Consider the following 27,198-nt stretch of genomic DNA (forward strand, 5'->3'; position numbering starts at 1 on the left):
TATGTAAAAGATATATGCAAAATTCCCATAATGCTAAATGGAGTATTTTATATAGCTGCAGTTTCAGGTGGCTTCCTCAAATAGTCAGGTTTGGTTATAATTATGCTCATGTGACTCTTTTTCATATTATCAACCTAAAGTTTAAGTACAGGTTGTTCTTTTCAATGCCTAAACTGATGCATTTTTTTCATTCTACACTGCATTATTATTAATGATTTTTTTTTCTCCATTTTGACTCTTTATAAAAAGTATACTTAAAGGATAATTGTTTGTTTTAGTGTAAGATCAAAATATATTTCACCGTGGGAACACCGTATGCAATATTTTTACAAGTGTAAATTATGGTGTTCATGAGTGAAATATATTTCGATCTTACATGTGGAACAATTCATGTTTTGACTAAATTAACCCATTTTTTTTAGGTTTTTTAAAATAATTTTTCACTGTGAAAATACCAGATATATTTCACTCTAATATTTTGACAATTCACTGAAACACATGTAATAAAACACTTTAAACGTGACTACTGTGTATCCCTTTTACCACAGTGACAGTGAAGTACACTCACTTTTTCTTTCTTCGTCTTCTGTAGATTTTACCTCTAATGAACGAACAGTTGAATGTTAGTTACACTATTATGATCTTCAAACTTAGCCTTAAGATTAACAGACAAGAGGGCCATGATGGCCCTATATCGCTCACCTGTTATCATTGCACTTGAGGACAAGAAGGTCCTCAGAAAAAATATCTAAGTCCAAAGGACAGGAACAACAAAGGGAAGAAATTTAACCAAAAAGAAAAAAAAAATTCTTACAAGGTATAGATATGTCAAAAATAAGCTATTTATAGTAATGTAAAAGGGAAGTAATTAAAAAAAAAATATTGTAAGTGAACAAAAGAAGGATCTGCCAAATAAATCTGTTGACATAAATGAAATTTCAGATCAGTATCTTCATTAGTTATGGAGATATACACATTTTAATTTTAAATAAAGGGAGGTAATTTGACATAAAATCAGTCCATAGTTATCTACCCTGATTGTCTCAGTCCAACTAATAACAATAATGAAATTTCAAATAAGTCCTATAAGTACTTACTGATATAAATCCATTTTGATTACAATCAGGGGAGGTAATCAGATATAAAATAACTCTGGAACCTACGATTGGATCTGATTTGTCATGGAATCCAAGATTTATTGTTGTTGAAGATATTTTGGAAGTTTGTATCAAATAAAACCATAAATGAAGTCTCTATATGGCTGCAAAAGCCAAAATAGCCAATTTTGGACCTTTAAGGGGCCATAACTCTGGAACCCATGATGAAATCTGGCCAGTTCAAGAAAGGAAGCAAGATCTTGTGGTGATACTAGTTGTATGCAAGTTTGGTTAAAATCAAATCATAAATGAAGCTGCTATTGTGCAGACAAGGTCAAAATAGCTAATTCTGGCCCTTTCCGGGGCCATAACTCTGGAACCCATTATGGGATCTGGCCGGTTCAAGAAAGGAACTGAGATCTTATGGTGACACAAGTTTTGTGCAAGTTTGATTAAATTCAAATCATAAATGAAGCTGCTATTGTGCAGACAAGGTCAAAATAGCTAATTCTGGCCCTTTCAGGGGCTATAACTCTGGAACCCATAATGGAATCTGGCCAGTTCAAGAAAGGAACCAAGATCTTATGGTGATACAAGTTGTGTGCCAGTTTGGTAAAAATCAAATCATAAATAAAGCTGCTATTGTGCAGACAAGGTCAAAATAGCTAATTTTGGCCCTTTCAGGGGCCATAACTCTGGAACCCATAATGGGATCTGGCCAGTTGAAGAAAGGAACCGTGATCTTATGGTGATACAAGTTGTGTGCAAGTTTGGTTAAAATAAAATCATAGATGAAACCACTATCGTGCAGACAAGAAATTGTTGACGCACGGACGGACGCACGGACGGACTGACGACGGACGAAGGGTGATCACAAAAGCTCACCTTGTCACTATGTGACAGGTGAGCTAAAAACTAAAACATGTATACCATATTTACCTATCTGTCATTACAAAATAAATTAAAACAAATTTCTACATTTTATCACAATTTAAACGGGCTACACATAAAAATAACTGTTATGATGTTGTGTCACTTCTTCATTTTAAGTGCTTTAGACAAGACAGAAATTGACGTACTGTCATTGAGTATTTTCAACAACTTACATACTTTTTGTAAAAATATCAAACCTCTCCTCATTATAAATACTAAATGTCCTCAAATATATGCTTAGGTGATGTGTCTACACAAATATATGCCAAAATTATGTGTCAACACAAATATATGCCAAAATCTGTGTCTACACATACATTAGATGATGTGTCATTACTCAAATATATGCCAAAATGATGTGTCTACACAAATATATGCCAAGATGATGTGTCTACACATATTAGATGATGTGTCTACACAAATATAGGTTGAGATAATGTGTCTACACAAATATATGCCAAGATGATGGGTCTGCACATATTAGATGATGTGTCTACACAAATTTAGGTTAAGATGATGTGTCTACACAAATATAGGGTAAAACAATGTGCCTACACAAATGTATGCCAAGCTGATGTGTCTACACAAATATATGCTAAAACAATGTGTCTATGCTTATTAACCTCCTAAAGAGTAGCAGCAAAGAAACAAGAGCTGTCCGTAAGACAGCAAAGCTCGACTATTCGCAATATTGTCCCAGAAGCAGGAAAATATTACCTAAAATGTTAAAAATCAAAAGAGTTTTAAGTTCAAAAGAGGACATAATTTGACCAAAATGCATATCAGAGTTATGGGACTTGATGCTATCAACTAGTTTTATAACCCCGAAGGCACATGTGAAGTTTCAATTCAATATCTGCATTAGTTTTGGAGATAGTAACTTGCATGTAAAACTTTAACCAGAATTTTTTAAGTCCAAAAGGGGGCATAATTTGCTCAAAATACATGTCAGAGTTATGGAACTTGACCCAGTGAGGTTGGTAATTGACCTAGAAAAAGAAAAAATAAGTTTCAAAGCTATATGCCTTTAAATGATAGCTGTATGTACTTGCATGCAAAAACTTAACCAAGGTGTGACGCCGACACGGTTGCCAGGATGAGTAGAATAGCTAGACTATTCTTCGAATAGTTGAGCTAATAAAACTAGTTGCTGTGTGTGACGTAAATACTTGACTATGAAGAAACCGAATACTTTTCTGCATGCTTTCCCAGTTTTCAGTTTTATAAAGAAACAACTTTCCAATGAGCTCTGACGTATTTCCATGAATAGAAATAAACAACAATAACATACCCTTCTTCCCGCATTTCATCAACAACTTCCACAAAGTTCAATCCATACTGTTTCTCTCCCCTTATATATGATGGATAGGATGGGTTCAGAAGAAAGATACACTAAAATGCAAAAGTCAGATTCTTATTTAAATGTATAAAATTTACATTTTTAGCTTGAACAAAAGTGTCAGATATTAGCTTACTACGTTGTCACTAAATGTTTGCAAATTTGTAAAATGAAATTAATCAATCAAATCAAGTTGTTTACATGGTTCAATACAATTGTTTAGAATCGATAATTCTCTGCTTGTGTCACTTGCTATAATTTTGTGAAGTGACTCCAGATTTTATCTTTGGTAAATTATCATAATAATTTATCATTTTTTAAAACTCTGCTAGTTTCAAGTTCAAAAGGATATTAGCTTAAAACAGCTCTGATAAATGATAACCTCCAAGTCAGCTCATTGCATTATTTAGATTATAGAAAAGTAGTCTATTAATTTTATCAATGGCATGGTTTTTATATCACTACTGACATGTTCTCTGCATGTAACTGACAACTTCCCTTAATAAATCTGAGGAAGGCAAATGACTTCATACTTTGGTAGTTTTCAGGTCTACAAACTGAGTCAACCTTGCAGGTAATCAGTCAAGATTTAAAAATGATTCACATGTCAAATGTATTCTATCCTAAGTTAATGGACGGCTTACTCCTGTAAAAGATTTCAAGTTGGAAGTTTTCTTAAATCTTCCGAGTTAGACATAGCAAAGGGAGATAATTACACATACTTGATAAATGAATCGAGCGTATTGGTTTGTTTCAGTGCGAAGAAGATGCGTTATTCTTTTTTTGTTTCCAAAATTTTGAGCAACTCATTTCAAAAGATACTTTGACAGCCTCATATGCCTTCTAATTGTTGGCATTGCATTCTTACTTTTTCTGGAAGAAATGTTCCGGTCTAAACCATATGTATAGAACCTTGTTATAGTAAACTATGACTACAAGCCTAAATATGCAGTAGTTGCATTCTTTAAATGATGAAATTAAGCTGAGGAGGAGGAATTATGCTGATTTCATATTTTGGCAGCATTTTCTTTGCAACAACTTACCTCGACAAAGATATATCTGTTACCAATAACTGCATCACTTATCTTCTGCAGAAACGTTTCCTGAAATATAACACAGAATTATGGCAATAACGTATACTGTGAAATCATTAATATTCGCGGGGGACTAATTTTCGTGGCTTTTGTGGTTGTGTCAATCCACAAAATTTAATCCCAACGAACAAGTAATATTCCCATTCATTTTATGTTCAAAAGTTGAAATCCATGAATTCATATCCCCACGAAATTGCTGTCTTGACAAAAACCACGAAATTTTGTGCCCACGAAATTAAATGATTTTACAGTATATAGAGTACTGAAGTTAATAGAAACAAGGCTGGAGGGACAAAACATTGGTTAGGCTAAATAATTGGTTGAAAATATGATAAACTGTTTGCAAGAAAAATGATCTAACATGGCCACCTGTGTAAACAAGGCCACCACCAGAAAGTGTCTCGCGCAAGGGCAACTAGACTCATGCTAGGGAGTTTTATACTCGCATTATATTTTTAACACTATGGCAAAAATTAAAATTTTGATTAAGTTGAGGTGCACAACAACTCACCATGGGGGGTGTAAAATGAGTTTTTGGAACATCCTAAAAGGTTTCAAAGCAATATGAGCCGTGCCATGGGAAAACCAACATAGTGGGTATGCGACCAGCATGGATCCAGACCAGCCTGCGCATCCGCGCAGTCTGGTCAGGCTCCATGCTGTTCGCTTTTAAAGCCTATTGGAATTGGAGAAACTATTAGCGAACAGCATGGATCCTGACCAGACTGCGCGGATGCGCAGGCTGGTCTGGATCCATGCTGGTCGCATACCCACTATGTTGGTTTTCTCTTGGCACGGCTCATATATGTAACGGTTTTTGAGAAATTGTCATTTTTGTGAATTGTCAAAGATTTGTTGTCCCTCAGTTTGGGAAAACCTTGCCTTACATAGGCAGGTACAGTAAAGAAAATGTCAGTGAACAGTAGATGCAATTATTTCACAAGTGGTGCAGTAAATGTTAAATCTAGTGTATATTCAGTATCTGATACCTACTTTTTCAGACTGTATTTTCTCTGGTTCCCAGTAGTGTTTTACCCACATGTCAGGGTTGGTAAGACTCATGGAGGGGACATTTACCCCCAGTAGGAAATGATGTTCACTGTTAAACATGTCATCTATCTCCTTCATCAAACTGTTCACATATATTGATATACCCTAAAATACAAGAAACCATATTTTAAAAAAAAATGCCATGTCACTGCAAACTGATATGATTACTAAGTTAATGTTTAATGCCTTGCCATCTAGCTGAGTATCGTTTAAAGCAGTTTGTAAGTGACAGACAGAAGGTGTTCTTACCACTTCAAAAGGAAAGCAACTGAGTACCAATTTAAGTGGTGTATTTGCTCAACTGTAGGGTAAGAACTTAGTAAATATTTGAAAGGAAGTCATGTATGCTTCACCTAATCCTTACTGGGAAGCTGTCAATTATTGCTAAAAATAAGAGTTCTGATAAAATCCAGTGACATTTTTTAGTAACTGATAATCATTTCACAACTGATACTATTTTTTTATACCTTTTACTACTATGGAGCAAAAAAGCTTTCTCTACAGTCTTGCTGAAAAAAGTGTTCAACCTAATACAAACTATAACTTCCAATAAAAGATGATTTTGTTTTACATCTGTCAAGTATCAATGAATTTATGCAGTCATACATTCACATATACACTGTCCCATTCACCTAATGGTAGAATGCCCACTTTGAGTACTGGAGGTCATGGGTTCACTCCCTGGCCGTGTGAAGAGATTTGAAAAATCTTCTCTTATACCTTTGTTGTGATGGAAACCACTGCTTTACATAACTTAAATGTTTAATTTGATCAAAGAAAATTTATTACCTTTTCAACATCCGGCCCAGCAACAAGATATTCTAACCTAAACTGCACATTATGAACACTGGGATAAAATGAGCCATCAAAAATACATGGTCCAATCAGGGCTACCATAACTTGATTCTACAAAACATGAAATACATATAGCAAATAAGTATGAATATCATTTCATTAATTTATTCCATAAAAATATACAAGAGAAAGATACTTATATTTAGCACCACTCTTCTTAGAACCAAAAAAGACAAGAGCTGTCCATAAGACAGCGCGCTCCACCATTCGGCGATTTGACAGTAAAATGAATTTATGTCTCAATAAGAGACCTCTACTTTAAAAGGAAGATATATAGTACCAAAGTTATGTCCAGAAAACAAAGTTTGTAAAAATATTTAAGTATGAAAGGGGCATAATTTGGTCAAAAATACAAATCAGAGTTATGGGGATTGTTACCACACATGCAGATGATAATGATAAAGATACATTTTAAGTTTCAAGTCATTATCTTATATTGTACTAAAGTTATATCCAGAAAGCGAAGATTGCCAAAAAACTTCAAGTATGAAAGGGGCATAATTCTGTCAAAAATACAATTAGAGTTACGGGGATTGTAATCACACACGCAAATGATGATTATAAAGAAATATGTTTAATTTCAAGTCATTATCTTTTAAAGGACCAAAGATATGTCTATAAACGAAGCTTTCAAAAAAATTTAACATTAAAATAATTCTAAGTATAATACTTTGGTGACCTTGACCTTGGGTATAATGGGTCCAGCCCCTGCACATATTTTGTTTTTATGCTGGACAATGTTTATGTGAAGTTACAGTAAGATATAAGCAATAGTAACAAAGATATAACAGAAAAACAAAGGTTGCCAAAAAACTTTAACCTTAAAAATAACCTAAGTATAACACCTTGGTGACCTTGACCTTGGGTATAATGGGCCCAGCCCCTGCACATACTTTGTTTGCATGATGAACAATGTTTATGTGAAGTTACAGTAAGATATAAGCAATAGTAACAAAGATATGACAGAACAAGAGGGCCATGATGGCCCTATATCGCTCACCTGTTATCACTGCACTTGAGACAAGAAGGTCCTCAAAAAAAATATCTAAATCCAAAGGACAGGAACAACAAAGGGAAGAAATTTAACCAAAAAGAAGAAAAAAATTCTTACAAGGTATAGATATGTCAAAAAACACCTAAAAATTGGAGGTACCATTCATGTTGTACCACAGAAAAGTGGTCTCGGTTTTTCCCTATGGCCAATAATAAAGAAGTTACTAAAAATTAGCTTTTATAGTAAGGTAAAAGGGAAGTAATTAAAAAAAAAAAATATTGTAAGTGAACAAAAGAAGGATCTGCCAAATAAATATGTTGGCATAAATGAAATTTCAGATCAGTATCTTCATTAGTTACGGAGATATACCCATTTTAATTTGAAATAAAGGGAGGTAATTTGACATAAAATCAGTCCATAGTTATCTACCCTGATTGTCTCAGTCCAACTAATAACAATAATGAAATTTCAAATAATTCCTGTAAGTACTTACCGATATAAATCCATTTTGATTACAATCAGGGGAGGTAATCAGATCATAAAATAACTCTGGAACCTACAACTGGATCTGATTTGTCATGGAATCCAAGATTTATTTTTGTTGAAGATATTTTGGAAGTTTGTATCAAATAAAACCATAAATGAAGTCTCTATATGGCTGCAAAAGCCAAAATAGCTTATTTTGGACCTTTAAGGGGCCATAACTCTTGAACCCAAGATGGAATCTGGCCAGTTCAACAAAGGAAGCAAGATCGTGTGGTGATACAAGTTGTGTGCAAGTTTGGTTAAAGTCAAATCATAAATGAAGCTGCTATTGTACAGACAAGGTCAAAATAGCTAATTCTGGCCCTTTCAGGGGACATAACTCTGGACCCCATTAGGGGATCTGGCCGGTTCAAGAAAGGAACCAAGATCTTATGGTGACACAAGATTTGTGCAAGTTTGATTAAATTCAAATCATAAATGAAGCTGCTATTGTGCAGAGAAGATCAAAATAGCTGATTCTGGCCCTTTCAGGGGCCATAACTCTGGAACCCATAACGGAATCTCGCCAGTTGAAGAAAGGAACCAAGATCTTATGGTGATACAAGTTGTGTGCAAGTTTGGTTAAAATAAAATCATAAATGAAGCTGCTATTGTGCAGACAAGGTCAAAATAGCTAATTCTGGGCCTTTCAGGGGCTATAACTCTGAAACCCATAATGGGATCTGGCTAGTTCAAGAAAGGAACCAAGATCTTATGGTGACACAAGTTTTGTGCAAGTCTGGTTAAAATGAAATCATAAATGAAGCTGCTATTGTGCAGACAAGGTCAAAATAGCTATTTTTGGCCCTTTCAGGGGCCATAACTCTGGAACCCATAATGGGATCTGGCCAGTTCAAGAAAGGAACCGAGATCTTATGGTGATACAAGTTGTGTGCAAGTTTGGTTAAAATAAAATCAATAATGAAACCACTATCGTGCAGACAAGAAATTGTTGACGCACGCACGGACGCACGGACGGACGCACGGACTGACGACGGACGAAGGGTGATCACAAAAGCTCACCTTGTCACTATGTGACAGGTGAGCTAAAAACAAAGGTTGCCAAAAAACTTTAACCTTAAAAATAACCTAAGTATAACACCTTGGTGACCTTGACCTTGGGTATAATGGGCCCAGCCCCTGCACATACTTTGTCTGCATGCTGAACAATGTTAATATGAAGTTACAGTAAGATAGAAGCAATAGTAACAAAGAAAAACAAAGGTTGCCGAAAAACTTTAACCAAGAAAGTGACACGCTGACGCTGGGGCAAGTAGAATAGCACCCCTATTCTCCGAATAGTGGAGCTAAAAAGGAGTTCTATGAACAAAGGTGACCACAGGATATTAAACACTCCAAATACTTAAAACAGAATTGAAGCAAGTAGTTGTCTCTGTTCATGGGAGGACTTTAGCACAGATTTAATCATACTCTTAAGTTGGTCAGTGAGGTATTAATACATATTACTATGTACAAACAATTTGTAGCTTTGATTTTGTATAAATGACGATATAAAATGCTGACAAACTTACTACTTATTGTTTTACGAAAATGTGTACAGCCACTGCCTCTAAAACATTCAAAGCTTTATGTGCAAGGAAAATGGCTTGGTGTCTATTCAAGCATGGTATTAAGCAAGCACCAAGTGATTTTGCTTGCATGTAAAGCTTTGAATATATTCGAGGCAGTATTATAAGCAATAAATATATTTCAATCTATGGATTACAAAAAACTCACAGAAAACCCTTCAAAAGACGGCAACTGGTCAAGTTTTGGTGTAATGTCATTTATCAACCAACGATACTTCTCAAGTCCATCAGGATTGACCACTCGTAAAATACTACTCAAACCCCAAACATTCTGGTAGTTCTGGATGGTGTACAAGTTCTGTATGTATGTGTCTTTCAGAATATTTCCTGAAAGAAATGAGATCATCTTGGATTATTTGTATTTTCTCCGAATTAATCACTTGGAAAAAAAATTGCCTTTTATTGCTCATTAGCATTTTAACTCAAGCAACATAAACATTCCCCAAGCCATCACTGTCAATCAACATAACTGTTGTTGTGTTGATTAAAGCAGGCCATAGTTTTTACTGCCAAGTACAATGTGACATACAGATACAGTAGGCGAACTAAATGAAACCAAAGAAAATTATATGTGCACTGTATACTAAACAAGAGGGCCATGATGGCCCTATATCGCTTACCAGTTATCATTGCACTTGAGGACAAGAAGGTCCTCAGAAAAAATATCTAAGTCCAAAGGACAGGAACAACAAAGGAAAGAAATTTAACCAAAAAGAAAAACAAAATTCTTACAAGGTACAGATATGTCAAAATACACCTAAAAATTGGCGGTACCATCCATGTTGTACCACAGAAAAGTGGTCTCGGTTTTTCCCTACGGCCAATAATAAAAAAGTTACTAAAAATAGGCTATTTATAGTAATGTAAAAGGGAAGTAATTCAAAAGAAAACTATTGTAAGTTAACAAAAGAAGGATCTGCCAAATAAATCTGTTGACATAAATGAAATTTCAGATCAGTATCTTCATTAGTTACGGAGATATACCCATTTTAATTTGAAATAAAGGGAGGTAATTTGACATAAAATCAGTCCATAGTTATCTACCCTGATTGGCTCGGTCCAACTAATGACAATAATGAAATTTCAAATAAGTCCTGTAAATACTTACTGATATAAATCCATTTTGACTACAATCAGGGGAGGTAATCAGATATAAAATAACTCTGGAAACTACGATTGGATCTGATTTGTCATGGAATCCAAGATTTATTGTTGTTGAAGATATTTTGGAAGTTTGTATCAAATAAAACCATAAATGAAGTCTCTATATGGCTGCAAAAGCCAAAATAGCCAATTTTGGACATTTAAGGGGCCATAACTCTGGAACCCATGAAGGAATCTGGCCAGTTTAAGAAAGGAACCAAGATCTTGTGGTGATACAAGTTGTGTGCAAGTTTGGTTAAAATCAAATCATAAATGAAGTTGCTATTGTGCCGACAAGGTCAAAATAGCTAATTCTGGCCCTTTCAGGGGCCATAACTCTGGAACCCATTAGGAGATCTGGCCGGTTCAACAAAGGAACTGAGATCTTATGGCAACACAAGTTTTGTGCAAGTTTGATTAAATTCAAATCATAAATGAAGCTGCTATTGTGCAGACAAGGGCAAAATAGCTATTTCTGGTCCTTTCAGGGGCCATAACTCTGGAACCCATAATGGAATCTGGCCAGTTCAAGAAAGGAACCAAGATCTTATGGTGATACAAGTTGTGTGCCAGTTTGGTAAAAATCAAATCATAAATAAAGCTGCTATTGTGCCGACAAGGTCAAAATAGCTGATTTTGGACATTTCAGGGGCCATAACTCTGGAACCCATAATGGGATCTGGCCAGTTCAAGAAAGGAACCGAGATCTTATGGTGATACAAGTTGTGTGCAAGTTTGGTTAAAATAAAATCATAAATGAAACCACTATCATGCAGACAAGAAATTGTTGACGGACGGACGCACGCATGACGGACGAAGGGTGATCACAAAAGCTCACCTTGTCACTATGTGACAGGTGAGCTAAAAAATATTTCAATCAAAATTCTGTTTTAATTTTGACTTTCAATTTGAAAACCATATCACCTAAAGTATTTTAAAATTTAAGAAAAATAGATATATCTTAAATTATGCACACATTAACCTTTAGTCTGCTAAATTACTAAAATGGACTGGTCCATCATTCAATTTAACATTTATTATTCGAAGGGGTGTTCACTGAAAATTTACTGACAGAATAGTGAACAGTGCAGACCATGATCAGACTGCACAGATGTGGCCTGTACTGGTCACAAAGACAAAACCACTTGTCCCCATTAGGCTAAGGTTAAGTACGACTTACTCAAGGATGCAAGGATTCTCTGCCTTGGATGCTTTTCAAGATGGAATCTGAAAAAGGCAAACCACATATTAAAAGTTTTAAAACAATACATAGTTTTACTTAATTAAATATAAAACAAGAGCCATGTTAGACATGGCCAATCCCCCCGCCGGGCATATTATAATTGAAGGCTAAAGTTCCTGGCAAGTTAGTGTCTGAAAGTACTAATTTTGGGGAAAATTTTGAAGAACCACTTAGTTGTGGTCCGCACCAGGGGTTTTAAAGATGTGGAAGAAAGAATAAGTCAGTGGTGAGGTGGTTTACTGCTAAATTTTATTAATTTTCATGAACAGTATAGCTATGATGTTTTTCTATATGGCTACTGTAAAAAGAAGGAATGGAAAGCTAACAGGGAACAAGAGTGCCAGAATGTCACAATATAAGCCCGTCACAGCAAATTTCTTTACTCTAGCAGCTGTATTTGCAAATGGAATTTTAATTTTGTGGTTGTTTAGTAATCATTGTAAGTCTTTTGTTTTTCTAAGTCCACGAACAAACTCCTTACCAGGTAGAGATCTCTTAAAATTCACCTAAAATTGGAAAGTTACATCCATGTTGTACCACAGAAAAGTGGTCTTGTTTTTTCCCTATGGTCAATTATAAAAATGTTACAATATAAGTTATTTATAGTAACAACTAAGGGAAGTTAATCTTAAAAAAAAACAAAAAAAAAACAAAAACAAAAATTGTAAGTCCACACAAAAATCTTTACCAGGTAGAGATTGGTCAAAATACACCCCAAAATTGGATGTATTATGCATGTTGTACTACAGAAAAGTGGTCTTGATTTTTCCCTACGACTAGTAATGAAAAAGTTACAATAAAAGCTATTTAAAGTAACAACAAAGGGAAGTAATTCTAAAGAAGGGAACTGCGCATGACACTTCGTCTCATGATGGTGTATAAATGTGCCAAGTTACATCAAAATCCCTCCATGCATGAAGAAGAAATGCTTCAGACAAAGTCATTCTTGTATCTGACCTTTGGCCTCTAAGTGTGACCTTGACCTTAGACCTAGGGACCAGGATCTTGCGCATGACACTCTGTCTCGTGGTGGTGAACATTTGTGCCAAGTTATATCAAAATCCCTCTATGCATGAAAAAGATATGCTCCAGACAAATTTTTTTAAGAAAATATGATAAAGGGGAATAACTCAAAAAATAGGCAAGGTAGAGTTATTGTTCTTGCACACTGCACTTCCTCCCAATGTGTTCTATCAGTGTATGAAGTTTGAAGAAAATCCCTCCAGTACTTTTGGAGTTATGCTCCGGACAAAATTTTTTAAGAAAATAAGATAAAGGGGAATAACTCAAACAATAGGCAAGGTAGAGTTATTGTCCTTGCACTCTGCACTTCCTCCCAATGTGTTCTATCAGTGTATAAAGTTTGAAGAAAATCCCTCCAGTACTTTTGGAATTATGCTCCGGACAATTTTTTTTTAAGAAAATAAGATAAAGGGGAATAACTCAAAAAATAGGCAAGGTAGAGTTATTGTTCTTGCATGCTGCACTTCCTCCCAATGTGTTCTATCAGTGTATGAAGTTTGAAGAAAATCCCTCCGGTACTTTTGGAGTTATGCTCCGGACAAAGATCGTTGCGGACGCACAGACGGACGGACAGCATTTCTAATATCCCCCGTGTGCACTTCCTCCCAATGTGTTCTATCAGTGTATGAAGTTTGAAGAAAATCCCTCCGGTACTTTTGGAGTTATGCTCCGGACAAAGATCGTTGCAGACGCATGGACGGACGGACGCACGGACGGAGAGCATTTCTAATATCCCCTTCGCCTTTGGTGGGGGGATAAATAAGCATTGTTATATCAGTGAAAGACTTATTTCATAAAAAAATGCAAAATGAATGTTGCAGAAAAGCTCATTTTGCTCAATGAATGGTCACATAAAAAGCACTGACTTGCAGGATGTTTTGTTGAAAAAATATAATTTTTAAGTTCTATTTATCAAGATTTCTTCACTAACATGTTGTATTTTGGAGAAATGACATCTTTTTCAGGAAATAACTTCTCAACTTTGCTTGTCTCCATGTAGAGCACCCATAATGACAACTGCAAATTTCTGTGCAGTTATATATTCTCATAGGTAGTTTTGACATTTTTTCACAATTAATACTAGTCTTTTACGTGACAACTATAGAATGCCAAAATTACTTATACAATATTTAATTAAACTGACACTGTCAGTTGTCATTACCAGTCTACAGGAATGCATTGTTACCTTTCTTGGTGAACCCTTAACCTCCCATAGAATCCTGGGTAAGGGTTGTACGGAAGCTCCGGTCTGTTGAGAAGGATATGAAGAAGTTTTCTGAAGATCACCTGGACCTGGGTGTCCTCCAGGTATTGCTCGAACCTTGCCAATGATGGACTGTAGTAGCCAGGAGGAGGTTGATACCTCTTTCTAGGCATCACTGCAGACAGCTGAAAGTATAAATTCAAAATTAAACCATCTGCCCAGAATGGAGTAAACAATATTAGAAATTTAGAAATTTTGAGATTGATCTCTAGGTATGGCAGTGTTCTCCTCACAGACTTGGCAGAACAGAATAAATCTAACTTATTTTTCCTCAACCTGTGAGGATGTAGTTATAGTTACTTTGGAAGAACAAGACTTAGTATGGTTTTCACACAGACTGAAGGAACACTAGGTACGTTATCTGACCGCTACACTAATAAAAATGGTAACAAGCTGATATCAACAAAGAAGCAAAATTAAACAACATTAATCTAGATGTCATGATATGTGTCATTTGTATAAATAGGGATAAAAAGATAGAGAGTGGTAACAGTTTTACGACAAAAAAAACAGACAGATTAATGTTGAACCAAAGACATTTATTTCTTCCCACAATTTGTGAGACACATAATAAGCATCATAAAAGACATTTATACCTCAGTTCCAAGCGTTTCTGCATCATCACCCTCAGATATAGGAGTCATGCCAGACCTGATTGACCCTGCCCTGCTCTGTCTTGTCCCAGATGTGCCTGGAGTCTGACCTTTCTGTTAAAAAGAAGAAATTTATTGATGTTTATTACGACAGCTAGTGGTGGATCAATATTTTAATGTATCACACTACCATATATCTGACTCAGTGAAGAATGGTGTTGTTTTGCGTATGGATACTGTCAAAAGGATATATTCACTTAATATAAGATGGAATCTAACCATGTATATTTTATTCTCTTTATTCTGTGATATGCCTTCAAACCTTAGGCAATAATAAATTAATTCCTAGATTATCATCCCCGTCTGCCCCCTCTTTTTTATGCCAAAAAAGGAACCAAAAATGTACAAGCCGCGGAGGAAGGGTCCCATATATTTGTTTTAATGCTGCTGCAAAATAAACATGATAAAGTGTGTGTCGCAAATTAAACTTGCGCTCCTCTGATTGAAGAGCATTGTTGTAAAATAACAACTTTCACTATGGTTTTTATAATCGCGTAGTGGTTTTTCAATGTGAAATAACTCTCAAAGACTGGTTTGTATGCAATTATTCCGATGCTAACTCATTACTGAACCTATACAATGACTTTATTTCAGGCAGTCTAGATCACAAAACGTCGAATGATCATGGCGAAACCAATTGTATACAAGAGTTTGTTGGTCGGTCTAAAGTTGGTTCATCACAAAGTTGTCAAATGCAGGTTGATCCAGCTATTAAATAAAATGTTGAATCGTTGATAATTTGTAATATGAGAGTAAAAAAGAAAGTCTACAAGTTTGTTTTTACTTTATTCTGTTTTGCCGACTGTCTTGCCTTGTACTCAGGGGTGCGATTTATATATAAATAGCTGTCATTTTGAATATAAAAGGCTTGTTTTTGTGAGTTTAAACTGAAATATATCTCATGTTGATAAAAAGGACCCTTCACTTGGCTTCATCTGAAATCCTAGGAGTCTGCATGTACACATTTGCTTATATCAACAGTCGAAATCCCTACTCCTGGGTTAAGTGGAACCCCTGCGTAAGTTGTTTTAAAAATAAAAAATAAAATTCTACCCCCACCTCCTTTTTAAACAAAATTTGGATTATAATCTAGGAATTAACTTATTATGGCCTTACCACTAATTTCTTTTATTGTTTTTTATAGCAAATTTGAAAAAAAAAAAATAAGTAAGCAAAATCAAAATATTATAAAGTAACAATCTGACATTTACCTGATATGATAAACAAGCAAATTCAATTACCTTAATATAAATTATTATCCAGTAGAAGAAATGTATTTTTTGTCTGAATCAGTTAATACAATGATTATTTACAACACCAATGAGTGCATTAATCAATTTACTTTGCTGGTACCTGAAGTATTCCTCTGCTCAAAAAAGTATATTTTTCCCAATTTTGACTAAGATATAAAAAAACAAAAAAATGTAATTATAGATACTTACCTTGCCGCTCCCTCTTGTACCGCCTGGTCGTGACATCCTTGAAAAATTGTGCAGAAGGCCTTAAACTAATGCTATCATGCAATTATTTGCAATATGTTACTCACTAGTGCTATTATCCAAAAAAGCAGTCCTGGTTCGGATAAGAAATTTATCCGGAAATCCTAATAGTTAGCCAAAAATGTAACGCGAAAATATATCCGGTTTGATGAAAACTACTTGCTCATATTACTTTTATTGATTTTTATTGATTTAGATAACTTATATTATACTAAAGATGTATCAAATTTTACTTGTATTTATCGTTAAAAACGAAAGAAATTGCAGTTGTTTACATTGACGACTGTCCGAACTCTTCATTTCATTTGGATATGTTCGGATTTTTACCAAAATTGTAAACACGTGAAAATCAAAATAAAGTAAATAAAAATGGCATCCGAAGCCCCAGAAAAGGAAAAAATCATCAAAAGTGTGCCCAAAACTTCCAATGAAAAACGTTTAATCATCATATTAGAAAAATCCTCTCTTGAGTCTGTAAAGGTATGAAATAATAAGACATGAAATATGATTTCGCGACTCAGATAAACCAGTTTTACACAAATGACTTGCAGATACCTAATGCTGTCTTAAATACTGATTAACTGTTATGTCAGAGAACATGTAACTGCAAATGTAGTCTTGACTGGAGAGTTTAGAAATACAGCGAACTTGCCCTTTCCGAACCAGTCTTTAATTTTTTATCGTTTTACTTCGTCAAGTTTATATTTTAAATATAAATTTCATCTTAAATGCTGGACAAATATGTCACGATCAAAATAACATGAAAAGAAATTCGAAACAAAACATTGTTCGTAACAGGTTTCTGTAATTGATCAGACAGGTACTGTGCGTAATCCGGGTCATACTCGCCTATTCCGAATCACCACAAATGAACTGAAATTGTTTTCTTATTACTATCCACAACAACATAAAACTACCATCTTGAATCGAAAACTGAAATTATTTTATGTTAGGAATAGAAATAATCGCACTTAAGGCCAATTAAATGACTAAAACGATAGGCATGACATACTTCTCTGGCATTATTGAAATATGCTGTTTTAAAACAGTCATGTGGGCGGTCTTGTCCTTCGTGTGAATAAAATAGTCACATGGTATAATAAGACCTCTGCCTTTTCCTTTAACATCTGGCAATGGGTAAAAATAATAACATAAATTAATATTTTGGACACATTGAATGGGCATTTTTTCTGCAACCTTTAAACAACATGCAGGCTATTGCAGCAGAACAGAACTGAAAATGTGTGATTCGGAATAGGCACAATGTATGCCATCTATATTTCCTCTTTAGGCATCTCAATGGTAAAGTTGTTTTTAATGTGGATATATGACTGGAAAGAGCGTAAAATTTCCTTCTTTTTAATATCCCTTTCGTTTCATTTCGTTAAAAAACTAAAACGTAAGCGTTTCTTGAATCTGACATTTTTGTTTACATTGGTCAGATTTCCACATAAGAAAAAATATAGCATTTGGACAGTGTTGCAAATATGGATTATGTAAGAATAACTTGAACTATTACCAGCAATGAATTATTACTTTAATGCATTAGATATAAAACCAAAACATAGCTTACGGTTTTTCTTTACGTATGCGCGACGGCTGCTTTAAAGCTTGGAAATGAGTCAATTTACAGACTGGTTCGGAATAGGCGAGTACGCTGTAACAATTTGAAAGTCTAAAGATGTTTATTTTGAGCTTTTACTTTTTTTAGTTTTAGGCATTTCTATTAATTAATTGTTTAATACCTCAAGGTAAGCACTTTTCATATCATATATGTTTGACTCACCAAACTTAATACAATGCGATGTCAAAATTTTTGTTGATGACTCAAAGATGTATCACGATAGACGAGAAAGACATCCTTCTAAATGATCTTGACATTGTAAATATAATTCCCCAGGGCTTTAGACGCATATACATATATATACATTATACATTCCATGTATATGTAACAGCAGGAGACTTCTTCTCACATAATTTCATTGTTTCTAATGGTCTCATAAAATTATAAGCAAATCTCCTATGAAAATTAAAAGACAAAAACAAAACAAAGTTTTTCGATATATTAATTAGCAAATATTCATTATCTTGGACATTAGTTTCTCATGATATTATGACTGTGGATTCTGATTCTGTATTTTTTCAGGTGCCGTGGTCAGATATTTTTTATACTACATATGTTTTTAACGTAGCTGTTTATTGTAGAACTTTATAACTGCAGGGATTAAACATTAATTAATGGTTTTTTGTCCGCTCTGTAACTCTTGAACTGATTGAAAGGATTTCGAAGAAACTTGGCCACATTGAGACGACATGCAGAGCGCATGTTTCAGATGGCTTGCTTCAAGGTCAAGGTCATACTTAGGGGCCAAAGCATGTCCACTCTGTAACTCTTGAATCCCTTGAAGGATTCCGAAGAAACTTGACACAAATGTTCACCACATTGAGACGATGTGCAGAGTGCATGTTTTGGATGGCTCGCATCAAGGTCACACTTAGGGGTCAAAGGTCATATGACCTTGATTTGTGTCCCCACTGTAACTTGAACTGCGTGAAGGATTTTAAAGAAACTTGGCACAAATGTTCACCACATCGAGATGACGTGCAGAGCGCATGATTCGGATGGTTTGCTTCAAGGTCAATTCATACTTAGGCATCAAAGGTCATACATTTGAGCGCATATTGCTCGGCATTGCGGTGCTCTTGTTTACATTTAATTTCTTTTCAGTCTTAAATGACTTTAATAAAGGAAGTAATTTAAAAACAGTAACAAGTGTTTTGTTCTCAGATATTGCTTGACATTTTTTTCAAATTCTACAGACATCTTTGGCATCATGAGATGACCTGGCTTGACAGATTTATTTGCTCTGGCTTACAATTTGCCAAAATTATGCCCCTTTGACATTTTTGGTGGAATCTGCATCAAGAGCACTTTTAAAATCATGTTTTTCTGTTTCCAAGCAATGAAATAATGCTTGTAAGCCCTGTCTGTCTGCATGTTATTCAGGGCTTCCCAAAGGGCCATAAAGTATGGATAATTTGTTCTTGTTTTTCTTTCTTTTATTGTGATGGCAAACCTTTTTATATGTATTTGCTATGACAACATTCAGGTCAGTATTGAAAATAGATAAGAAGACAGGATCTTTCAACTTTCATGTTTTCCAGAAGCCTTTGGATTTCTTGGAAATATCTAAACCTAATCTACCTTTTTCTGTGTCTTTAAAAGTGCATTTTAGATAAACAGGTACTACCACAATGGAATTGAATCCTGTATTTCTTGATAATTTCAGGTTGGCAAAACCTTTGAACTCCTCAACTGTGACAAACACAAAAGTATTGCAAAGAAGTTTAAAAGAGATATTGCAACATGTCGACCAGATATCACCCATCAGGTATTTTGTCAGTTAGATTTCAGTGCTTGTTTGCAGTTACAGGGCTATTCTAAACTGCAGCAGAATTCCTTGTGCAATGCTAACTTGCAATAAGCAATTTCAAAGCATTTGGCATCAATGGTGGTAACATAGAAAAAACTTTTTCAAGCTCCTATTCAATTGTTTTCTTCAGCTTGCTTAATTTGTGTTGCCTCAGTTACCTTGCAAACTTCAACTGCATCAGTGATATATGTTGCCTCGATCATGAAACACATAATAACAATGTATCTATTCTAGCAATCACTGAAAAGAAATTGTAAAATTAAACCAACAGCACAGCCTTTTGTGGACAGTGCCCATCATACAAAGGCGAAACTTTATGACAATATGCAAGACAGAATTATGGGTATAACTTACCTGCTTAAAGATGGTTATGTAGAAGTTTTCCCAGTTCAAGGCCAAATATAGTGCTGTAGACAAGTTTGTTCAATCACAAATATTACATAATAAAAAAAAAACAGAGTTCAAAAAGGGCTGAAATTTTTACACTCTGTTCTTTTTCTACAAAATCTCTTGATAATGAATGTATATTTAACATGACTTGTTACAAGACTGTCTCTTAAATATGGCTTGAAATCATGTGTAAATACAGACCTTGTAAAACAAAAGCATATTATCAGGATACAGACAGGACAGCAGTTTTAATAAAATGCAAAGTACAGTGGTTCTTGGCTTACTTTCTGATCTTGTTTTACTGCGCCAGTTTTCAAGCTTTCAGCTATGATACTGTTCGTGAAAAGTAAACCATAGACTTAAAAAGTTTTGGGTTACCTAGCTTGCATATTAAATTGTAATTTCATTGCTTGATTTCAGTGTTTGTTGATGTTACTTGACAGTCCATTAAACAGAGCTGGTTTGCTACAAGTTTATATACACACAGAGAAAAATGTTCTCATAGAGGTCAACCCACAGACAAGAATACCAAGAACTTTCGACAGATTTTGTGGACTTATGGGTAATTTTTTCCAATGTTAATTTTGATTATTTACCTTAGAACAATCAATAATCGAATGAATTTGCTAGAATCTTGTCAGTAATAAAAAAACAACATGTTTGTACCATTCGCAAGTGACCTTCGGATAAGCTGACTCTTTAATTATGTCTTCCACCACACAGTGGTGTGGCAGACATATTGATTTACTCCTGTCTGTGTTTGTGTCTGTCTGTGTTTGTGTCTGTCTGTCTGTCACAAAGCTTGTCCGCACTCTAAGTTGAACATTTCTTATCCAATCTTTACCAAACTTGAACAAACTGTGTTTGACTATAAGACCTCAGCCAAGTTCAGTAACTAGCCAAATCCGCCCAGGCACTTTTGAATTATGGCCCTTGCATTACTGATTGGATCCAGTCGTTTAGACTATCTGGACAAACTAGACATTTTTGATAGGAACCATTCGTCTGAACAATCCAAACAAACAAGGCAGTTGTGGGAGACATGCACTTTTCTCAAAAGCATCTCTAGTTATAAACTAGCTTGTGATGTAATGATTTTTGTTAAACTTTTTGCATCTAACTAATTACAAGGAAGACTTATGGTTCTTAGTCTCTATACTTGTCAAGTTTAATAAACAAGTGTACAAAGTTTTAATAGCAGAATTAAATAAAAAAAAACTTAACAATAACACAAGTTGAAAAATAAAGAATGTCTTTATGAATTTTCATGTGGCTAGTTTACTTTCTTCAATGATTACAAAAAAACAAAAATTCATACAGGCTGCCTAAATGTAATGATTTATAAAATAAATAATTTTATATGTACAGTAAAACATCGATCACTCAAAGTCCCAAATGGGCTGAGCAAAATTCTTGAGTTATCAAGTATTTCGAGAATTCAAAACATGAAAAATATAAGGAATATTACTGGGGACAACATGTGTTGCTCAGGTGATACTGGGTGCTCGTGTTAGTGATGATGTACTGTATGTCTGATATAAATAATTGAGCCACGCCATGGGAAAACCAACATAGTGGCATTGCGACCAGCATAGTGGCTTTGCGACCAGCATGGATCCAGACCAGACTGCATGGGATCCATGCTGTTCGCTTTCAAAGCCTATTGCAATTAGAAAAACCATAAGCGAACAGCATGGATCCTGACCAGACTGCGCCGATGCACAGGCTGGTCTGGATCCATACTGGTCGCAAAGCCACTATGTTGGTTTTCTCATGACATGGCTCATATGTATTTGTCAGTTGTTCATCAAACAATACTGCTGAAATCACTTGTCTAATGAATGTAATTTACTGTTTTCAGTTCAGTTACTTCACAAGCTCAGTATACATGCAGCAGACGGACCTCAAAAACTGTTAAAGGTAAAAATCTTTATGCCGTTTCAGTTATTATGTCTCCCACCACACAGTGGTGTGGGAGACATATTGATTTACTTCAGTCTGTTTGTCTGTCTCTGTGTGTGTATGTGTGTCTGTCTGTCACAAAGTTTGTCCGCACTCTAAGTCGAACAATTTCTCATCCTATCTTCACCAAAGTTAAACAAAATATGTTTGACCATTAGACCTCAGCCAAATTTGATAACTAGCCAAATCGGCCCAGGCACTTTGGAATTATGGCCCTTGAATTACTGATCGGGGTCCACTCGTCTAAACCATCCAGACCTCCAAGACATTACTGATCAGGGTCCAGTTGTACAAACCATCAAGAAACCCCAGACATTAATGATGAGAACCATTCACCCAAACCACTTGAATCACTAAATAATTAGGCAGTTGTTTGAGACATGCACTTTTCTCAAAAGCAGCTCTAGTTATTATATCACGTTGGAAGGAAAGCTGCATCCTGGGAAAAAATTCCAATATTATGACCTGCAAACTTCATTGTTGATTCACTACATCACTACTTACTGATACTTCTATGTTTATTAGCCCACCATCATCAGATGGTGGGCTATTCAAATCACTCTGCGTCCGTGGTCCGTCGTCCTTCCGTCTGTCCTTCCGTTAACAATTTCTCGTTATCGCATCTCCTCAGAAACTACTAGGGGGATTTTGACCAAACTTTGTCAGAATGATGTATTGGTACCCTAGTTTTGTCCCTCTGAAAATCAGATTGGTTCAACAATTATTTAGTGAGTTATGGCCCTTTGTTTATTTCTATAATTTACATAGATTTATATAGGGAAAAACTTTGAAAATCTTCTTGTCCAAAACCACAGAGCCTAGGGCTTTGATATTTGGTATGAAGCATCATCTAGTGGTCCTCTACCAAGATGTTTCAAATTATTTCCCTGGGGTCTAATATGGCCCCACCCCGGGGGTCACATGGTTTATATAGACTTATATAGGGAAAAACTTTGAAAAACCTCTTATTCAAAACCACAGGGCCTAGGGCTTTGATATTTTGTATGTGACATCATCTAGTGGTCTTCTACTAAGATTGTTCAAATTATCCCCCTAGGGTCAAATATGGCCCCGCCCCGGGGGTCACATGGTTTACATAGACATATATAGGGAAAAACTTTGAAAATCTTCTTGTCCAAACCACAAAGCCTAGGGCTTTGGCATTTGTAATGTAGTGTCATCTAGTGGTTCTCTACCAAGTTTGTTCAAATTATCCCCCTAGGGTCAAATATGGCCCCGCCCTGGGGGTCACATGGTTCATAATTATAGACTTATATATAGGGAAAAGCTTTTAAAATCTTCTTGTCAATAACCTACAACATTCAAATTTGGACCACATGTATGGTTTTGAGTGGCAAGATGAACCTTGACATGAGTTGACCTTGATTTTGACCTGGTGACCTACTCTCACATTTCTGTAGCTACAGCCTTCAAATTTGGACCACCTGCATAGTTTTGTGCACTGAAAAAAACTTTTACCTTGACATTGACCTAGTGACCTACTTTCACATTTTTGAAGGTACAGGCTTCAAATTTGGACCACATGCATAGTTCTGTGTTCCGAAATAAAATTTGACCTTGATTTTGACCTAGTGACCTACTTTCACATTTCTCGAGCTACAGCCTTCAAATTTGGACCACTTGCATAGTTTTGTGTACCAAAATGAACTTTGACATTGACCTAGTGACCTACTTTCACATTTTTGAAGGTACAGGCTTTAAATTTGGACCACATGCATAGATTTGTGTTCTGAAGTGTAATTTGACCTTGATTTTGATCTAGTGACCTACTTTCACATTTCTCAAGCTACAGCCTTCAAATTTGGACCACTTGCATAGTTTTTTGTACCGAAATAAACTTTGACCTTAAGATTGACCTAGTGACCTACTTTCAAATTTCTCAAAACTACAGCCTTCAAACTTGATGCACATGCATAGTTTTGTGTACAAAGAACTTTGTCCTTGAAATTGATGTAGTGACCTACTTTCACATTTCTCAAGCTACAGCTTTCGATATACCACATGCACATGAAATTTGACCTTGAGCTAGTCAATAAGTCTTGAAATTTGGAACACTCAAAAATGGCACATTGGTAGGTGCCAAGATCACTCTGTGATCTCTTGTAGTATTATATAGTATTAAATGTTATTGAATGGTCTCTAGGAAAATGATATCATCTCCTTCCCCAACTTTGGAGTTATATGGCAGGTTTCAAACATTTTTGGTTACCAGCTTTATTTCCGTTACGGATGGACACCTTGATTAACTAGGAACCTTCCACATCAAGGCATTTTTAGTGTTTGAATACCAATGTTTGATACACAGCCTTATGCCAGACTCAGATAATGAAAATGTGTCTTTTAAGATGTGTTGAAGATGTAAGATCATTCAATTTCATGGGCATGAAATTTCATGGTTTTGGTCAAAACAGTAATTTCATGGGGATATGATTTCTTTTGAACATAAAATGAATGTGAATTTTGTTTGTTGGGTTTAAATTTTGTGAACTGACTCAACAACGAAAATTAGTCCCCAACTAATATTAATGATTTCACAGTAACTATGTACTTTAATATTAATTTCTTCTGCTTCTTACACAATTTATTATAGGTTATAAAGAATCCAGTGACAGATCATCTTCCTATAGGATGTAAAAAGATCGGCATGTCATTTAAAGCAGAGCAGTGTGTAGATCCAAGAACGTTAGTTCCTGCTGATGAACCTATAGTGTTAGTGGTAGGAGCTATGGCACATGGTAGTGTAAGTATAGCATCAAAACTAGGACTTCAGAGTAAAAGGTTATATGGTTGGGCTTGAGGACCTTTTTAAGATTTACTAACTTTTTAAATCTTAAAAAGTAAAAACTTACATTGTAGTTTAGCAGGTCCAGAAATGTAAGTGTTCTGCTCATCGTCTTCTGCTGCCATCAAGGAAAATTAAGTCGAGATTTAAACAGTAGTGAATTCTGAGAGTTGTCCCAGAAATAAAACCTTAAAAGGATTTTTTCTCATGGTCTCGGGATATATTAACTGACAGCTTACATCATTAGTAAATACCTTCTCATTTAAGTAATCATGCAGTTGTCATACTGCTTTCATGTAAAAATGCCAGTTACAGGAAACCTCTTCCATAAGTGCTTTATCGCTCTCATTAACCCTTACCCTGCTAAATTTCTATAATGAACTTGTCCCGTCTTTCAATTTGGTTCAGTTTGGACAATACCATTAATTGTTAAAAGGGGTGCTTACCAAAAAGATACAGACTGAATGGCGAACAGTGCAGATCATGATCAGACTGCATGGATGTGCAGGCTAAGCATGATCTACAATGGTCGCAAATGCAATATCAGTCGTGTCCAGCATGATAAGGGTTAAGTTAAATAGTGTTACTTACAGACCGAGTATGGCTTTGTTGGATTTTATGCAGGACAACTGATCGATATCACCGACACCTTTCATTTAGCTGTGTACATTTTATTTATATCCCTGATATAACAAAGAGTATACAGGAAATACTAATATATTGCAAAACCCTCCATTTAAAAAAAAAAATGGCCCGCCAACTTAGCTCAATAGGGAGAGCATTGGTCTACATATTGTGGGGCTGCGAGTTTGATTCCCGGGTGGGGCATAAGTTCTCCGCGACGATTTGATGAAAGACCTTGTGTATGAAATCATTCGTCCTCCTCCTCTGATTCATGTGGGGAAGTTGGCAGTTACTTGCGGAGAACAGGTTTGTACTGGTACAGAATCCAGGAACACTGGTTAGGTTAACTTCCCGCCATTAAATATCTGAAATACTGTTGAAAAATGGCATTGAGCCCAAAACAAACAAACAAAATTGTTAAAATGTTTTATTTAATATATATTACAGATTGATCAGACAAACCATTAATTAAGTTTACCAGTACTTCCTTATTTATATTAGAATAAATGCTTCACTTACTTGTGTTACAGATTGATGCAGACTATACAGAGGAAGAATACTCTATCAGCAATTACCCACTGTCAGCTGCATTGACTTGTGCAAAACTTTGTAATGCTTTTGAAGAGAAATGGGGTGTCATGTGATCAAATTTTATGTTAATGTATTATTATACTATTATTAAAGAATGTAAAACATTATTTGTATTTATTTTTTCTTTCTTATTATGTTTCAGTGCTTCATGAGCTGCTGGGCTCATAGAATTGCACTTGTTCATTTATGCATGACAAAAATCTTACGTTAATTTCCTTTTTTATCATTTGGCAGAATTGGCTGGAACTTCACAGAAAACTGGCCATAATGTGTAGATGTACTGTCTACCATGTGTTAAAACACATCTTAACAGCAAATACAAGCCGGGTAATACTTAAATCAAAACCCAAATATTTGCATACCAGTATTTGCTCTGTATGCATGAGGCATTTAGTGCGTGTTCGTGTTTAGCCTCTTTTTCATCATTCAACTTCTGTCATATAACGATGGTGTCTACTTAATTGTAGCAGTGAGCACAATGCCCAACTTGAAATACTAGAATATCACGCCACAGAAACATTACACAACACCCCACCCAAGTAACATTATATTGACGCTGGGCTGACCAGTCCCAGTATTATCCTTTTGATGCAGATTGCCAAGTGTGGTAGCTGCTTCGTACCACTTTTTTCACATCCGGTACGACACGGCCAGGAGGAAATCAATGACATCCAATACTCCACTTTTTTTTTTTTTAGCTCACCTGAGCCAAAGGCTTATGGTGAGCTTTTGTGACCGGTCAATGTCCGTCGTCTGTCGTGCGTAGTGTGTCGTGTGTCCGTCAACATTTTCTAAAAAAATCTTCTCCTTGAAAATCACTGGGCAGAATTACACCAAACTTCACAGGATTGATCCTTTGGTGGCCCCCTTTCAAAATTCTTCAAAGAATTGAATTTCATGCAGAACTCGGGTTGCCATGGTAACCGAAAGGAAAAACTTTCAAAATCTTCAAAACCACAGGGCCTAGGGCTTTGATATCTGGTGTGTAGCATCATCTAGTGGTCTACCAAAATTGTTCAAATTATTCCCCTAGGATCAAATATGGCCCCGCCCTGGGGGGGTCACATGGTTTATATAGACTTAATAGGGAAAA

General features: G+C 35.5%; 2 protein-coding genes across 3 annotated transcripts in view; one reads left to right on the top strand and one right to left on the bottom strand.

The window, feature by feature from the left end:
• Positions 1-16,490, bottom strand: part of LOC123534926 (uncharacterized) — a 46,370-nt gene extending 29,880 nt beyond the window's left edge. The window contains exons 1-10 of one of the 2 annotated variants that reach the window (XM_053519821.1): positions 16,245-16,490; positions 14,746-14,856; positions 14,072-14,274; positions 11,800-11,846; positions 9,625-9,803; positions 6,303-6,419; positions 5,457-5,618; positions 4,413-4,472; positions 3,322-3,422; positions 569-601 (exon numbers count right to left, since the gene is read on the bottom strand). In XM_053519821.1, coding sequence (XP_053375796.1) covers positions 569-601; positions 3,322-3,422; positions 4,413-4,472; positions 5,457-5,618; positions 6,303-6,419; positions 9,625-9,803; positions 11,800-11,846; positions 14,072-14,274; positions 14,746-14,856; positions 16,245-16,280 — 1,049 coding nt within the window. In that variant the 5' untranslated portion in view covers positions 16,281-16,490. The remainder of the gene's footprint in view (positions 1-568; positions 602-3,321; positions 3,423-4,412; positions 4,473-5,456; positions 5,619-6,302; positions 6,420-9,624; positions 9,804-11,799; positions 11,847-14,071; positions 14,275-14,745; positions 14,857-16,244) is intronic. The other variant, XM_053519822.1, reaches the window with a different exon arrangement.
• Positions 16,491-16,605: 115 nt separating this feature from the next.
• LOC123534927 (ribosomal RNA small subunit methyltransferase NEP1-like) lies at positions 16,606-26,212 on the top strand. The gene is made up of 6 exons (XM_045317409.2): positions 16,606-16,781; positions 19,592-19,693; positions 20,546-20,687; positions 21,987-22,045; positions 24,699-24,848; positions 26,045-26,212. Exons 1-6 carry the CDS (start codon positions 16,671-16,673, stop codon positions 26,156-26,158), a joined length of 678 nt encoding a protein of 225 aa, XP_045173344.2. The 5' UTR covers positions 16,606-16,670; the 3' UTR covers positions 26,159-26,212.
• Positions 26,213-27,198: the final 986 nt, after the last annotated feature.

This window comes from Mercenaria mercenaria, chromosome 12 (assembly GCF_021730395.1).
Source record: "Mercenaria mercenaria strain notata chromosome 12, MADL_Memer_1, whole genome shotgun sequence".
Classification (NCBI taxonomy): domain Eukaryota; kingdom Metazoa; phylum Mollusca; class Bivalvia; order Venerida; family Veneridae; genus Mercenaria; species Mercenaria mercenaria.